The sequence below is a fragment of the Notamacropus eugenii genome, chromosome 6, assembly GCF_028372415.1.
Source record: "Notamacropus eugenii isolate mMacEug1 chromosome 6, mMacEug1.pri_v2, whole genome shotgun sequence".
In the NCBI taxonomy this organism is placed as follows: Eukaryota; Metazoa; Chordata; class Mammalia; order Diprotodontia; family Macropodidae; genus Notamacropus; species Notamacropus eugenii.
In genome coordinates this window covers 30,093,933-30,110,538 of record NC_092877.1, presented here as the reverse complement: position 1 = coordinate 30,110,538, position 16,606 = coordinate 30,093,933, and the positions used below count along the sequence as shown (strand labels likewise).

Sequence of the window (16,606 nt, the reverse complement as noted above, 5' to 3'; positions counted from 1 at the left end):
TGAGCCACTCCTTGTAACAAAGAATAAAAAAGGATATTCAGTACAACTAACAATCATTGTCAACATCTGACAGCATATCTGTGTTGTACACCCAGAGATATCCCCTTCCTCCCCTCCCTTGACCTCTATAAAGATGATACATTTGCTTGTTTCTTCTCTAGGATTAAACTTGGTCATTATTATAACCTGACATATTTTTGCTTTCTTTTCTTCTTATTCCTTCCATTTACATTGTTATAATCATTGCTTACGTTCTTTCCTGGTTCTATTCACTCTGCTGTGCATTAGTTCAGACATCTATTTGTGCTTCTCAGAATGCTTTACATACATCACTCTCATAGTTCAGTGATGTTCTATTACATTAATAGCTGAAGTTTTTTTTCTTTTAGCCATTTCCTAATCAGTGGGTATCTCCTTTATTTCTGGTTTGCTTTTTTTGCTGCCACCAAAAAAATAGTGGTGCCATAAGTATTTTAGATTGTATTCAACTTTTCTTTCTGTCTTGGACTTCCTTTGGATATTACCCTTAGCAGTCTGTGTCTTTTCAAAATTGAAATTCCCCCCACTTATAGCCTTTGCTCTTGGAAATTTAGTAGAAAAGAATTCATTGATAGGTTATTTTGAGTTGATTGGATGTGGGGTTGATAGTTTTTTAACAAGTGAGGCACACATGGTTCATTGAGTAGCCGAAGAGCCACACCTTTGGTTATTAGTGGATATCTCCGTGCACAGCTCCAAAAGTGTTTCCTGTCACTTAGTGACTGACTATGGATTATCCATTAAGAATGCATACAATAGACCCACTCTAGTTTTTAGCCACTTGATAAGCACACTCTATTGTTTTAGGGGTGGTTTCACATAGTTTCCAGCCTCTGTGTCATCACAGTCTCTGTTATATTTAATTACATAGGAACTGAAAGGCTTATGCTTCCCAGTCAGAAACAGGCTATTATTTTCCAGTGAAAATGAAGTGTACTTACAGTTTTTGACCTGGGGTCCCCAGAGAGTGTGCTCCTGATTCCTTAACAGAAGGAATATGTGCAGGCTGAAACAACTAATCATATCTCTATCCAGGTGTGACTAAGTGAGAGGCCACCTTTAGAGTAATGAAAAAATGCCACTTTTTGTTTGTCTTTCTACTGTGAATTTCAAGAATGTGAGTCTATCATAAAACTCGGTCTGTGTTGTGAGCTTCAGTCCTACAATCTGAGCGGAAAGCAATAGACCTTCACCTCCCTAGAAATCGAAAACTCAGTATAGATCAGTGGTCTCCCATTTGTGGGCCAAATGAGTCTCCAAGCCTATAGGCAATCAGTTTCTGAAGAATGACTAATTTTTCACATGTTACTATTTTTCAAATGTATGCTCAGGTATCATGGCACAGTGGAGAGTTGGCTTCAAAGACCTAGAAAGACCCAGATTCCAGTCTAATCTCTGACACATTCTAAATGTGTAACCCTGGATAAGTCATTTATCTCTCAGTGCTGTAGGTCAGAGGCATCAAATATGCAATACTGGCAAGTTCTGCCCCAACCAGATTAAAATGTAGTTGAAAAGTAGTCGACAAAATAAATAAGAAATACAACAGAATGTAGATAATGTTAATATGTGGTTTTCTAAGTCAATATGTGCTCAGCAGGGGATCCTTAGGGATAGTTTAGTGGCTTGTTTCTCTTTGAGTTGACACCGCTGATCTAGTTAAACTATAGACCACATATGGGGTCTTAAAAACTTTGGCAACTGTAAAAGGTTTCTGAATATGCAATAACCAAAAATTAATTGAAAAATCAAATGAGTAATGTTAATCGGAGCTGTTTCTGGCTTCACTACAGCCTTGGTTCTGAACACAAAGCATGTGCACTTTGTACTATGCATGCCTTCAGGCCATGCAATGCCAATGAATGCTGCTGAAAGGGGTCACAAGTGGAAAAAGTGGCTGAGATTGTCCGTTGTATAGAATATGCCAGTGGGCATTGGTAGAAGGAGTTTTCTTATCCAGGGGTTCCCTTTATCAGATAAATCGCAGGTTCAGCACTCTCCCTATTCCTTTGTTGAAACTATTATAATTAAATACAAAATCATCTTAAAGGTCTTTTTCACTGCATGTTTTATTAACCAGTAGATACCGTCTGCTAGAGGTATGTGAATTTTTTTTTAATGTTAGAAAAATGGGGCCTCCTCAAAAAGGTTGGAAAGTATTGCTGGAGTTCATATATACTAGCTACATATAGACTGACTCTCTGTACTACTTTTCTACCTTGCTTCTTTTTGGGTACACCCTCCCCCTCCTTTTAGCTCCCTTTCTGCAGTCTCTCTCCATTAGAATTTAAACTCTATGAGAATAGGAACTACATGTCTTTTAATTTTATTTGCATTCCCAGTGCTTACCCAGTCAACTGCACTTCGTAGGCACTAAATAAGCACTTAATCTAATCTAATTTGATACATACCCTAAACCCTATTCCCATCTATCCTTATCCCCTCTACCCATAAATAACCAACTTTCCCTTTATAAGATTTTGTACCAACCCCCCCCCCCCCCCCACCCAAAAAACCTGTATCTATGGCTCACTAGGACAGCAAGGTACCGCAGTGGAAAGACTGCTGGACTTGGAATCAGGAAGTCTCATCTTCCTTGAGTTCAAATCTGGCTTCTGACACTAAATCTGTAACCCCGGATAAGTCAATTAACGCTGTTTGTTTCAGCTTCCTCATCTGTAAAATAAGTTTGGGAAAGAAATGGCAAATCACATTATCTCTGCCAAGAAAACCCCAAATGGGGTCGTGGAGAGTTGGACACAACTGAAAAATGACTGAATGGCCCACTATTTTTGTCCATTATCAATGCTAAAAAGACCTTTGATCCTTACAACAACTTTGTGATATAAATAACTCAAGTATCCCATTATCATCATCTTGTTTTCCAGCTGAGGAAACAGTTTTAGGGAGTCTAGGTGACTTGCTCAGGGACACATAATTAGTTAGTATCAGAGGCAAGATTTGAAGTAAGGTCTCTCTGGATTTATTCCAATCTACCACATTGTTTTTCCATCAACACCCAAGGAGACCAAGCAGAAAGAGAGGATGTTCTTGTGCAAATTCATTGCCATCATCTGGAAAACACTCATAGTGAGCAGCATCATATTCATGTAGAAAGATCAGAATTTTCTCTTTGAGCTGGTCTTTCAAGGCAGAATTCTGAACTTCATCAAAAAGCACAGTATGAACACTAGAAAAAAGTGCTTTAAAAGGAAACTGCTGCTCATAAATAAATGCTCAGATCTTTGACAAGACTGAGTTTGAGAAGACTTTTCCATTTCCTTACCTTTTTTTTTGACTCTCCAGAAAAAGGATAGGTTTTACACCTAACAACTTGATGTTGAAGATTCAGTGGCATTAGATACATAAAGAGGGGAAGGAGGGGAAGAGGAAGATCTAAAGACCCCATTCCATTCTTAAGAATAAATATAGTTTAAAATATCAGGAAATCGAGAAGATTAAGGGTATTATAGCTGCCATTCATGAAGGTGTTTTGTTCATACTTCCAAATAGCAATCTGGTGAGATAAGCTGTAGGTAGCTTTAAATACAGGGCTATTACAATACACTTTAGTTCCTGAGAGAAGTAGAAAGACTTCCAGGTATTAATTTACCTGGGGAGCTGCTGCCTGGAAGACATCATAATTTATCATATTTACCCAACATATAAGAAATAAAAGAAGTCATTGGCCAAAAAGCCATGAGATTTCAGCATTTGGTTCACTCTGTGGGAGAATGATGATCGTCAGTAACGAGAACTGTATCAAAGGATCCAATGAGACAATGTATGCCAAGTGCTTTGTGAACCTTAAAGCTACTGAAATGAATTCATTTAGCAAGCATGTATTAAGTAGCACATGGGCACTTTGCTAGGTGCTGGGGAAATAGACAGAAATGAAACAATCCTTACTCTCAAGGAGCTTACTTTCTAAGCTATAAATGTCAGAGTTTTTATAGTTATTTATATTGTGTCCATATGGAAAGGTTGACCAATGAAATGAGTTCCCTCTCCTTTCCATCCAGCTAAAGTGATAAGTATCAGAATAAGCCCACATCCTTGGCATAGTTTATGCCATACTCTAGGCAACTAAATCAACTTGGAGATTTTATTATTTTTTTCTGTTAATTTTAAAATGTATTAACAGTTTTCTGTACTGAGCAGATTCATCCAGCCCTGACACACAAAGATTGTTCGATCAGAAGGTTGGGTGAGAGATAAGATTGTAAAGGGCACTAGGTTTGTAACTGCCTAAAGTAGAGTGGCCAAGAGTATCTGATAGGAGGACTCTCAGGAGCATATTCCCAGCTTACTATTTATTTGTATCCAGGGTACTTCATACAGTGCCTGGCACATAGTTGCCACTTAAAAGTGCTTTCTGATTGGTTGATTTGAAAGCTTGACCTGAGAGAATGGGACTACATATGCCTTGGTGACCACCATACTAAATATACTTACTCCACTAAAAACAAAAAGTAAAATTAAAAAGTTCATTTTTATCCCTTTGAATATAGTAGACAATAAATGCTCATTGAGTTGAATTCCCATAATTTGAAAGCTCATATTTATGATCAATTCATTCAGTTGCATCAATTTAATATTGAGTTTCAATCTAGTAGGCCAGTTATAGGAGCCTTAGCAGTTTCCTTGACCCAGAGGGTGTGGAACTTAATGCAGTATCCCAATTGGTGGTTGTTGTGTTTGTCCTTCATTCTCGAATAGGACCATGACATCAAGATGATGACGTGACTTGCAGTTGACTTCGATTTGAGTGAGGGAGGGCTGTGCAAGGCCATCAGCCTCACTTTCTTCTCCTATCCCAATTGGCTGCAGAGAAACCAAGAAAGACTTCTTTCAAGTCATATGAGCAGACCACAGGGGATGAATTTATAAAAATAACAATGTTGTAAAGACAATTAGCTTTGAAAGACTTAAGAATTCTAATCAATACACTGCTCAATCATGATGCCAGAAGAGGCGTCATGAAGCAGGCTACTCATCTCCTGATGGAGAAGTGATAAAATCTGAGTGCAGGTTAAGACCTTTTTTTTGGACATGGTCAATGCAGGATTTTGTTGTGGTTGGCAATATATTTTTTTTAATGACTTGTTGTTCTTGATTTTCTTCTAGGGAAGGAGAGGGGGTTGGGAGGTAGAAAAGGCAGATCTTCACTTGAAGAAGTAACATTTTTTCCCCAAAGGTAGCATGTAGTGTGCTAGAAAGAACCATGAGTCTCTGCTCCGTCACCAGCTCTTCACATGACTTTGGGGCAAGTTCAACAATGAACTAGTCAGTTAGTGACTAGTATTTATTAAGCATTTAGGAGCACTAGGGATTCAAAGAACAGCAAACAAAGGAAACAAATAAACAAACAATGGAAACAGTTCCAGATCTCAGGGAGCTCAGTCTCAGGAGATTGACAAAATTCTGAGAACTGTGCCCAGACAAGATACAGATAAGATAAATTGGAGATAAACTCAGAGGGAAGGCATTAAGATTAAGGAGGGCTGGAAAGGCCTTTTGCAAAAGGTGGAACATTAACTGAAACTTGAGGTAAATCAGGGAAACCAGAAAGTACAGATGAAAGGGAGAACTTTCCAGGGGTGGTGGACAGTTAGGAAGAACAGTGGGAGTTGGGCAGGGAAAATGTCATCACTGAATCACAAATTCTAGCCCAGAAGAGGGTAAGATGTGAGACTGAATGGGCAGGAGAAGGGTCCTGGTCTGTTAGAGGATTTCACAATTGATCCTGGATGCAATAAGCAGCCACTGAAGTTTGTTGAATAAGGGAGCAATATAGTCAGACCTGCATTTCACAAAGATCATTTTGACAGTGAGTATGGTTTGGGTTAAAGTGGGGAAAGACTTGAGGCAGGCAAAGCAGATCTGGAATATCACTGGAAATCATGAAAAAAAGGCAGTTTTGAAGGAAGAATCACACTTCCAAATATCATCATCATCATCTCTCTCTCTCTCTCTCTTTCTCTCTCTCTCTCTGTATGTATATCTATATCTATCTATCTATCTATCTATATATACAGAGAGAGATATGTAGGTGTACATATATACACATATATACACATATTTTCACACACAACATATGTACATATATGTGTGTATATATACATATATACACAAACACATATGGATGTATGTGTACATAGTTATAGTTATAAAGCAAGAGTCAACACATCTACTTGATACTGGTTAAAAAAGAAAACAGTAGACCAGCAAACCAGATTAGACAATGAAGAATATGAAATAATGGAACTTTCAATAACCCAATGTTTAATAAACCAGAAAACATAAATTACCTAGAAAAGACCTCCCTACTTGATGAGACTTGATAAGAACTGCTGGGAAAACTGAAAAGTAGCCTAGCAGAAATTAACCTTAGACCAACACAATACATCATTTTCTGCACTAAATCCAAAATAGACACGTGAAGTACATAGTCACACCTAAAAAAATTAGAAAAGAAGCAGACCATACATATACGTATATATATATATAAATATATGCGTATATATACACACCTTTCACAGATAAGAATATGGATGAATTCTTAAATAAACAAGAGAAAGAGGTGATTTTGAAAATAAAATAGATAATTTTGATTATATGAAATTGAAGTTTTGCACAAACAAAATGAACACATTGAAGATAAAAGAGGTCCTTAGTATATATATGAGATGAGACACTTTTGTAGATAGAGTGTTGCACTCAGCCAAGACAATATGAGTTAGATAGAGCCCTGCCTCTGATAAGTACCCTGGCTATCTTTCTGTGCCTTGAGTCTTCTCTCTAAAACTACAAAGTTCGGAACAATTGCTAATGTGCATTGAGAGAGGGACTTTCCTCATCAGGAAAATTCTGAACCCAAAAAATCACAAATCCTCACCAAAACTAAATGCTTAACACAGGAAGTTAGTTCACCTGTATGTCTGAATATCCTGATATATAAAATAAAGTGGATGAGCTGGGTAAGATCTAAGGTATACTATCATTCTGTGAAAAAGTTTCATTAGAAAGGGATTTGTGGTTGGGAGGGAAGAGGCGCAGGAAATTCAAAGCCTCAGACCTAAGTGAGGCATAGAAGTTCAGCAAGGAACTATACCAGGAGGTATAGGCATAGGTGTAAGTAGTAGGTATAGTGGAAATAAAAAACAATGAAAAGGTAGGATGGGAAGATTCACAGACAAAGACGTTTGAACTGGCCTGATCTATTCTGTTCTTCCGATCATCATGAGATTTCTCTTAGTTCTTTGAATACTTTCAAACGTAGTATGTGAGTGGGTAATGTGGTAGGAGATTTAGAGAGAGAAAAGAAAAACCTGACAACTTGTGTCCTTCTTTATTCATCATTAATCCAACTTTATAGAAAAATATTCCAGCTCTAGAAATTAACATAGCAACTGTCTGTTAATCTCCTCTCACACACATAAAATATAAACTCTTTTGTTCCAAAATTTGTTTTCAGATTTCCCTGAATTATTTCTTTCTTTAAATAGTAAATGACCACACCTACTTTTGTTTCAATATTCAAGCTTTTTTTGTGGCTATTGGGACCCAAGAGGCATTGGGATTTTGGAACTGGAAGGGATTGCAGAAGTTTCTCTGTATGAATGAGTTCTGAAGAATGAATTCTCTGTAATATAGCCTCCCCCAAAAGTGATCTTCAAGCCTTTTTATGGAGAACCCCAGTTTTAGGTGGGATGTGGCAAGCAATCCAGCTTAAGAGGAAATATCAAAGAACCTTGGGAGAGAGACAAGAGGTCTATCTAGCCTGTGCTAGACAGCCAGACTTCCTCCACCACCACCTCTAACTGCTAACTCACTGTTGCCAGTGGAAATGTACTCCATTGCTTGTTTCTAAAGCCACCGCTGCTGAAGACCTGGGTCTTCACTAAAGTCTTCTTTCCGCTAGGGTCTTTGGCATTGCCAAATGGTCCCACATTAGAAACAAATATGGTTGTGTCAATGGAAACTATAGTAAATAAAATATTTTATCAGTTGTTTTAGTCCTGTACTCTAAGGGCCATTTTGTAGTTGTTAAGGTTTGTCTGACTCTTCACGACCCCTCTTGGGGTTTTCTTGGCAAAGATACTAGAGTGGTTTGCCATTTCCTTCTCCAGCTTGTTTTATAGATGAGGAAACTGAGATGTTTCCTCAACGTTAAGTGACTTGCTCAGAGTTACATAGCTAGTAAATGTCTGAGGCCAGATCTATCCACTGAGCTACCTAGCTGTCCTAAGGGCCATAGAACCTTTCTGTTTACTTATAACTGATTCATGTGTTGTCTCCCTCTTTAGAATGGAAAGCTCCTTAAGGGCATGGATTGTCTCTGATTTTCTAATTGTACCCTTGGAATTTAGCACATACGTTGACAGTGCTTAATAAATACTTTTTCATTCATTTCATTCATTTATTAGAATACTCACCACTTTATATACTTTTAGAACATTTAGAACAACCAATTTTTTAGAACAACTAAATTTAAAGAAATTTTCCTTATATGGAACAGGAATTTCCCTTCTTAAAATTACTATCTGGGGCATTGTCCCAGTTTTAAAGAGGAAGAAACTGAGGCTGAAATAATTTGTGTGACTCACTTGCCTCACTTACTGTACCATTAGTAAGGCCAAGAGAGTGGATATGAACCCAGATCTTCCTCAATCCAAGCTCAACTCTCTATCCACTATTGCTCCATCTGTCCAGTCTATAAAAAGTCCTGGAGACATCGATGTGTCTGGAGACAGTCATGTGAAATAAACGGATAAATGTATAGAACATCTGAAACTGAGTGGGACCTCAGAAATCCAACCCCTTCACTCTATGGAGGAAGAAGTTGAAGCCCAGAGACAATTAATTAGTAATGGCTTTAAATGGCAATTTAAGAAGTTAGTATTTTATCCTAAAGGCAACAGGGATCACAATCAGGTCCTTACCTTGGGCCAACAAATGAACAACAGCTCTTTAATGAGTTTTTTCAAAAAGAAAATTAAAAAAAACTCAGACTATTTTTAATCCAGTGGAAATTCTAATGCCACTGGAGCCATAACATGACCTATCTTTGTATGGAATTCAACATAAAGTGGGTCTAAGTTGAACTCTGTCCAAAGAGGTTTATTTTTAGAAGTACTAAGACTTTGTTATAGCAGTGATCTGACCCGGAACCCCTGTGTCTTAGAATTACCCTGAGGCTCACATTCTAAGGGGCTTCCCTGCTAGTGACATTGAGGACTTGGGAATAATATTTTAACAATGATAATAACATATTTCATCCCAAAGTTTCAAAGATCTTAAACCTGATTAACTTTCCTCTTTAGCTTAATATGTCTCAGCGTACAGAGACCATCCCAGAAATATGCTGGTTTGGGAGCCATTGGTAACTTTCAATTGAGATTCTGTTAGCCATATTGTTTAATAATCTGGAGCAAAGGAATAAGTGTTAAGATCTAAGATTTGAGGTCAGAAGATTCTCTATCGTTATGTTCCAAAATGCCCCTCTTGAGAATTAATATGTTAACATGGGTTTGAGGTAAAGACTTGGAGTCAGGAAAGTAGAAGTGCAGATCTCATCTCTGAGACGTAGTAGCTAACTGACTATCTGGTCATAGGTTTGTCATTTGATCCCTCTGAATTTCGTTTGTAAAATAAGAATAATGATATCTGTAGCATCTACCTCAGAGAGTTATTGTCATACTTAAATAAGAGCATGTGAGCACAACACTTTCCAACCTATAAATTGCTACATATAAATTAATAGAACTGAAAAGCTCGCCATCAAAGTGAGAGTAATTGATCCATACCTTCACAATTCCTATTTGAGTTTGAGAAAAATGGTTTTGAATTAGAGAATGTTGAAAAGGATCTCAGAGATTGTCTAGTCATTCCAACTGAGTGGTTTAACACAGGCACCAAAAGGTGAAGTGGCTTTTTCAGGATCTTAGAGTTGACTAACAGAAATCAGTTGCCCCGACTTAAGCACAGGTGTTTTTCTATCTAAGCTAATATACTTTACTGGTTTTATTTTCCACATGGATGGGTGAAATCATGGTCTTTTAACATACTTTAATATATTTAACATGTTATAACGTAACATATTATATAAAGTATTTCTTTCTATTAATGTTTCTTGCCGATGTAGTCTTTAAGTTACATCACGGATCAGGTAAACTTCCGTTAGTCTAGCCTGTTAACCTAACATATTTTGGGGAAAATGTCTTCAAGGTTCTGGATGACTTTTGGCATACAATCAGTTTGTAAGTGAGGGGCTGAGTGTACTAGAAATGTTGGTTTAAAACTTCCTCTTTTAGAGAGGACCATCATATCTCTACCATTCATGACATTTGTGGGTCAAAGTTTGGGGTGTTTTCTCCAGTTTTCAGAATTTGCCCATCTCTCAGCAAAATTTTCTGATGCCTTCCAAGTTATGAAAAGATTCATCTGGATTTAAACCCATGATTCCAAATAGATTGGAAGTTTCAATCCTTTACTTTTAACCAAAAAGAAAGGAAAAGGAAGGAACCCTGGAAACAGTTGAATGAACCTATGCTCCCACCAAAAAATGGTGACATTATTATTGTTTTTCAGATGTTCTAGAGGAGGTTGCTAATTAAAGTGATCTTGTTTTAATATTTAAAAATCTTATCTCTTTGTGAATCAACTTTTCCTTTTTAAGAGGGAATACCTATTCTATGTATTTTTGATAAATGTGAATTTTTGTATATTTTTATTTTATTAAGTAAATGTATACATATAGGAAATGATGCAACATAGGCTTGTTTTTAATATTCTTGATTTTTAGGCACATTCAGACCTTTCCAGACTAAAATAGGTTATGGAATAAATCAGACATTTTATTGTTATTTTGTTCAAGATCTATTTTTTCTAGGGAGGTAGTAAAGTAAGAAAGGCTTTGATTTAAAGAATTTTTAAAGGCATTCTCATTGTTAGCAAAACTCTGTCCCTAACGTAGATCTCTGCTCAGTGGACTTAGGCTTTGTGACCCCAATGATTCCCACACCCATTTCTCTAGCATCTTCCTCCCTCCCATCCCAGATGCTTCCAGCAGTTCTAAAAGTGGGAAAACATGGAGAGACGAGCTGTAAATGATTAACTTTTGCTGAGAATGATTTTCTTTTTACAAAACCAGATTAAGATCTGTATTCCAAAGCTTCTTTTGCTTGTTTCTTCACCAGAGCTGGAGAAGCCTACCCTGACCTTTTATCCCCTCCCATTTTGGGAGGGGGAGGAAAGGTAGGTCATTCTTTTTGGAAAGATTTCTATTTGCTGAGCAAATTCAGACCACACAGAGCCCTTGCTCTGAAACATCGATTGCTTCCTTTCCAAAGAAGCTAAACCGCACCCCTGGGTCAGCCCCATCAGAGTAGCTCAACTCTAAAGTTGGAGAGAATTTTTCAGAAAAAAATTGTGAAAGCTGCCAAGAGTCACTCTGGGTAGGACTTTTGGAGAGTGAGTAGAGGTAAAATACACCTGTGGCTAGAACATTATTTTGCTTTGGGGCCTCTTAGGGTGTAATAAGCAACCACACACAACAGTTTATCATTGTTCAGTGTATTTATTTGCAAGGTTGCATCTGAATTTCTTAATTACAGGTGTGACCTCCTTCTCCTAACAAAATCAGGACCCTCTCCTACCATCCCCACAGAGCACAATTCTCCTAGAGCCAGGATGCAGAACATTTTTTTTTCCTTGAGGGGTCTAAATTGAGGGATCCACAGCTTTTCTTGCTGTCCTATTAACACTCAAAGCAGTTTACAAAGCTGTTAACTGTACTGATACCTATCTGTACTGTTTTCCCAGACTCAGTTCCCAGCTCATTGTTCTAGCTTCCACTACCTGAACTAGGAATTTTAACAGCTGATTTGTGTGTGCCTGTGACAGTTTTTGAAACTGGCACTGTGAGGATGGGTTTTCTTTCATTTCTTTTGTGTGACTCGCATCGGCTTAATTCCTTTATGACAATTGGGGATTTGAACGTAATGAATGGCTACATTCCATCCTCTGCTACTATTATATTCCTCAGGAACTTTTATTGAGGAATTTACGGTAATCACTGTTTCAGAGTTTTTGAGCAACTTCTCTGCTGTCGGGCAACTTTTCACAGTTCACTTGAAAGGAGCCCCTCGCCTTGACCTCTCTCTCTCTCTCCTTCAGCACTGCAGAGGTTAATTTGGAAGGGGATCAGGTTTCCTCTCCGGGAAGTCGGGGGATGATCACCTTCTGGCTGGCCCTTTCATTCCTGTGTCTCTCAGGTTTGCTGAGGGCGCCGTTGAAAGCTAACCTTGCTCATCTTGAAAAGCATATTATTCAAATGACAAATTGGATTCTCTGGCAAACTGTGATGATGGCCCGGCCAGCTGATGAAACTATTGTTACCGTCCTGTAAGGTGAATTCAGAGGCTCTCTCTGGAGCTCTCCATGGACCCCAGAAGAGGGACATGCTTTGGCTTGGGGGAGCTGCAAGGTAGGAGGTTTTTGCGGGATATTCCGAGGGGCAACCTTGCTTAAAGGGACTATGTTTAAAAGGAGATTGACTCAGGACATGATGGAATTAGCAAATTCATTGTGGATTTAGGACTGGAAAGTATGCTGCGTCTGAAACTGATACTCCCCCTCCCCTTTCCTTCTTCATTGTGACCTTCTAACAGTAAACAGAACCCCAATGTCCTTGATCAGTGAAAATATTTTTAGAGTCATCTTATCAAACCGAACCACTGAGCCTTGGGAGTTGAGGTGCTCATAATATAGGCTGTTTCAGATCTTGATTTCAGCCCCTTCTAGAACTGTTTGCCGACTTAGTGAGGGTGTGTGTGTGATCATAGGACTCTGATTAAAAATGCTTTGCAAATGTGGATAGGGTCCATTGAAATTAAGGGCATTTAACTACTGCCGGTAGCTGTTGGTGGCCGCATTTGCTAAGCTTTCAGATTTCTGAGTCTGTTCTTACTGTACAATTAGCCTCCAAAATGAGAGAAAACTGGTGTTTCAGGAAGGAGACTTTTCATACCTGGTTAGTGGCATAACAGAAAAGACAGGTTAAATCTGATTTTATAACGAAACTTTCTGGGTACCTTTGATTATTTGGCCTCAGCCCAGACAAGTCTTCATGCTTCAGGGTTTAAGTGTGCTTTCAAAAGTGGAGGGCTGTCTTTGTTCCCAGGGTTAGGGACTTACCCAAGTATACCTGCGTTACTTAAGGATTCATCCCGTTTTTATCAGGTGCACTTCCTTTCAGTCTCATATTAGCAAACCATCACACTTTAAGTTTGGACTCTTTCTTTCTGTGATGATGAACTATTTATCTGTGCTGTCTGAAATGTATGAGAAGTGTGGAAAAGGCATAATAATAGATATTTCTAATACTTCTTCCTCAGGTTGTTTTTTTTCTTTTAGGATCAAGGTAGATTTGAATGTCTATTAGAAAAAGTACTAGGTGTGCCTAGGGGAGAGGACAGTGACCCTGAAGTTGGCCTTGTGCCACTTCATTCTTGCTCTTCGGGACACCTACGGATGGTGAAGCAATTAGCCTCTGAGGAGGCTTAATTTATGAGATGTTCCTTTCGTCCTTGGAGCCTGGTAGGAAGACGGCAGAAAGGAAGGTGTTTTGTTTGTGTGTGTGAGTGTGTGTGTGTGTTTTCACACCCTAATGTGTTAATTTTGCTTTGAGCTATTGGCACTTGCTGCCCCCATATGCCCTCAATAAGTCGTTCTGGGGGCTCTGCATGATTGCGCTGGGGTTGAGCCTTTCCCTTAGGTTTAAAGATGGCATTTTTTTATGGTTGTTTCCTTCCCTTCCCCAGCCCCCACCCCCAGCCTTAGCTAGCCTGAAGAACAAAGGTAGAGGAGGCGGGGGAGAGAGGGTGCTTTACACCAAAACTGCAAGATAAATTGGCAGGGTGCCTTCAAGCGTGAGGCAGTATTCTTCCTAAACTTTCCAAACCACCCCTGCTCTGGGCATATGTGGAACTCCCCCTGACATCATTGTCATTGCAACTTTGTGTGAGAAGCTGCTTGGAGAGCAGAATGATGGCCTTTCTGGATCACCATTCTCTTCCAGACCACAACTGTAGGCCTAAGGGCAAGGCTTATACCCTGCCCAGGGCTCAGTTCCACTTACTAGCTGGGGATGTTTTGAAGGATAAATTGATTGTGTTGATAAAATGCATGGCGATTTCTGGAAAGGAAAATGACAAGTCCCACAATAAGGCATTTAAAAGCAACCTAAGCTATACTTAATGGAGGTGGTTTGTTTATACTTAATATGAATTTTTTAAGAAAAAAAAGACCTAACTAGATTATAAGGCTTGTAAAAGTCAGTTGAAAATCATTCAAATCTATGATAACAAAATGGAATGGATCCCCAAATTGGGAAGCCAGTTGTCACGGATGGAATACTGAAGTTGGAATCAGGAAGACCTCGGTTTTATTTATTGGTTGTATAACCCTGGGGAAGTTACTTAACTTTTTGTGGGCTACTGTCTGAATCTGTGATTTCACTGGTGTAGGGAACTCCCAGATGAGCAATCCCCCTCTACCAATGCAGGTTGGCACATCCTCTGTAACTCAGTTTTCCAGAGTTGCCTAGATCATTGAGAGGTTGTGATATTCCCAGGTTCCTATAGCCAGTGTATGTCTGAGGCAAGACCTGAAGAACTCAGGTGTTCCTCACTTTGAGGTTAACTCTTTATCCAGTACTATACCTGTGCTACCTTCTATATCTTTGTATAAAATATATCCTAGTTAGTTTGAGGAGGCTGCTAGGTGGCACAGTGGATAGGGTGCTGGGCCTAGAGTCAGGAAGACTACACTTCTGAGTTAAAACCCTGCCTCAGATATTTATAGCTGTGTGACCTTGGGCTGGTCACTTCACCCTGTTTGCCCCAGTTTCGTCATCTGTAAAATGATCTGGAGAAGGCAATGGTACATACTGCAGTATCTTTACCAAGAGAACCCCAAAAGGGATCACAAAGAGTCATACAAGACTGAAAATGACTAAACAAAAGTTTGAGGGTAAGAGGAAGGACTACAGGACAAGGAGCGTGCAGGAGCTATTTGTCCAGGCTATCCCTAACCTTCCTCTTTGCTCTGGGGCCTTCCTGGTTGTAGTATCCCCAGACATGGACCTCTCTCCTTTAGAGGCTGGCCCTTGCTGTCTTTCATTGACTTGTCATCATCTCTCTGATGTCATGGTTCTCTTCGAGGACGAAGGACAAACCCAACAACCCAACCTCAGAGGGTTATTATGAGTGTTACATGAGAAGATGCAAGTTAGCTCTTTGCAGACTTTGAAGTCCTTTATCAATATTAAACATTACTGTTGGAAAACATCCTATAAGAGAGGAAACACATCTAATGCACACATCTCCCTGAAACACAACATTCCATCAATTTATGTCCCAGAACTTTGGAGGAGAGGAAACTCTTAATGTAGCTTACCAGACAAGCTAATGTCTCCTGAAACAATGAAAGGCTAAGTCATCCTGACTGGGAGTTATGGGGCTGTAAGCAAAGGGGTCTACCCCCCCACATCAGAGTGGAGGAATTTCACGCTTAACATGGACCACCTACTTAAGCTGGGAAGGAGTTACACAATTGGGGCAAAGGTACTATATGGTGAAACCTAACCCAAGGAGTTTTCAGCTCTGTGAAATTCCCTGAGTCCCCTTTATCATGGAGTTCATGTTTCTCTCCCTCTCTGCTCCCTCCAAATCCTGAACGTATTGTCCTTGCACCTGGCACAGTCAGTATGGAGAAGCTCTTTCACACTGTGGTGACTGCAAGAATAGACACAGAGAGAGGGAGAGGGAAGGAAATAGACAAGGAAGAGATAGAGAGAGGGAGAGAAAAAGAGGAGGAGAGGAGGAAAATAGACAAGGAAGAGACAGAGAGGGAGAGAGAGAGGGAGAAGGGAAAAATAGGCAAAGAAGAGAGACAAAGACATGGCAGAGACAGAGAAAGAGAGAGTCATACAGAGACAAAGCAGAGAGAAAAAAGATGGAAAGACAAGGGTGAGAGACAGAGACCATTTCTCATTTTTAAACTTTTTGCATGTAAAACATTTCCTTTCTGCAGTACTTGTAAGCCACATTTAGCCCCTCTTCTCCCCCTGGAGCTTTCCTGCATGCTGCTGGCATGTTTGCATACTGGTAGACGAGAAGGATTTGACATACTTTTGCTTTTTAGTAAAGCTCCATTTTCACACTTTTTCTGGACCCCGAGTTTAGACTCATTTCTCCACCTGTGCTTGGAGCAGTCTCAGAAGCCTTTCTATATTCTGTACACCAACAGCTGGCGACTTTAGGTGGGATTTACTTTTAAACTTTAAATCGAGCTTGTCTTCCTTGGTGTCAGGAATTCTGCAGCCTTTGTGCTGCTCTGTCCCATGTAGGAAAGCAGGACTCTCAGAACAGCATTCCTTTGGTTCTGGCTTTCCTGATGAGTTCTCCCTGTTCCTAGGGAGCAATTGCCTATCAGTATGTTAATGTGCTTTGGCACAGCCAGTCTTTAAGAAGAGTTCTTACCATTAAACTGGCCCTCTTTT

At 39.4% G+C, this 16,606-nt stretch overlaps 1 protein-coding gene across 6 annotated transcripts in view; it reads left to right on the top strand.

Moving 5' to 3' along the window:
- Window positions 1-16,606, top strand: part of NAV2 (neuron navigator 2) — a 446,141-nt gene that overhangs the window by 327,893 nt on the left and 101,642 nt on the right. The window contains exon 1 of one of the 6 annotated variants that reach the window (XM_072619355.1): window positions 10,847-12,529. The exons of the other annotated variants lie outside the window; for them this stretch is intronic. Coding sequence (XP_072475456.1) covers window positions 12,426-12,529 — 104 coding nt within the window. The 5' untranslated portion in view covers window positions 10,847-12,425. Of the gene's footprint in view, window positions 1-10,846; window positions 12,530-16,606 lie in introns of those variants that run through there. 6 annotated transcript variants of the gene reach the window in all.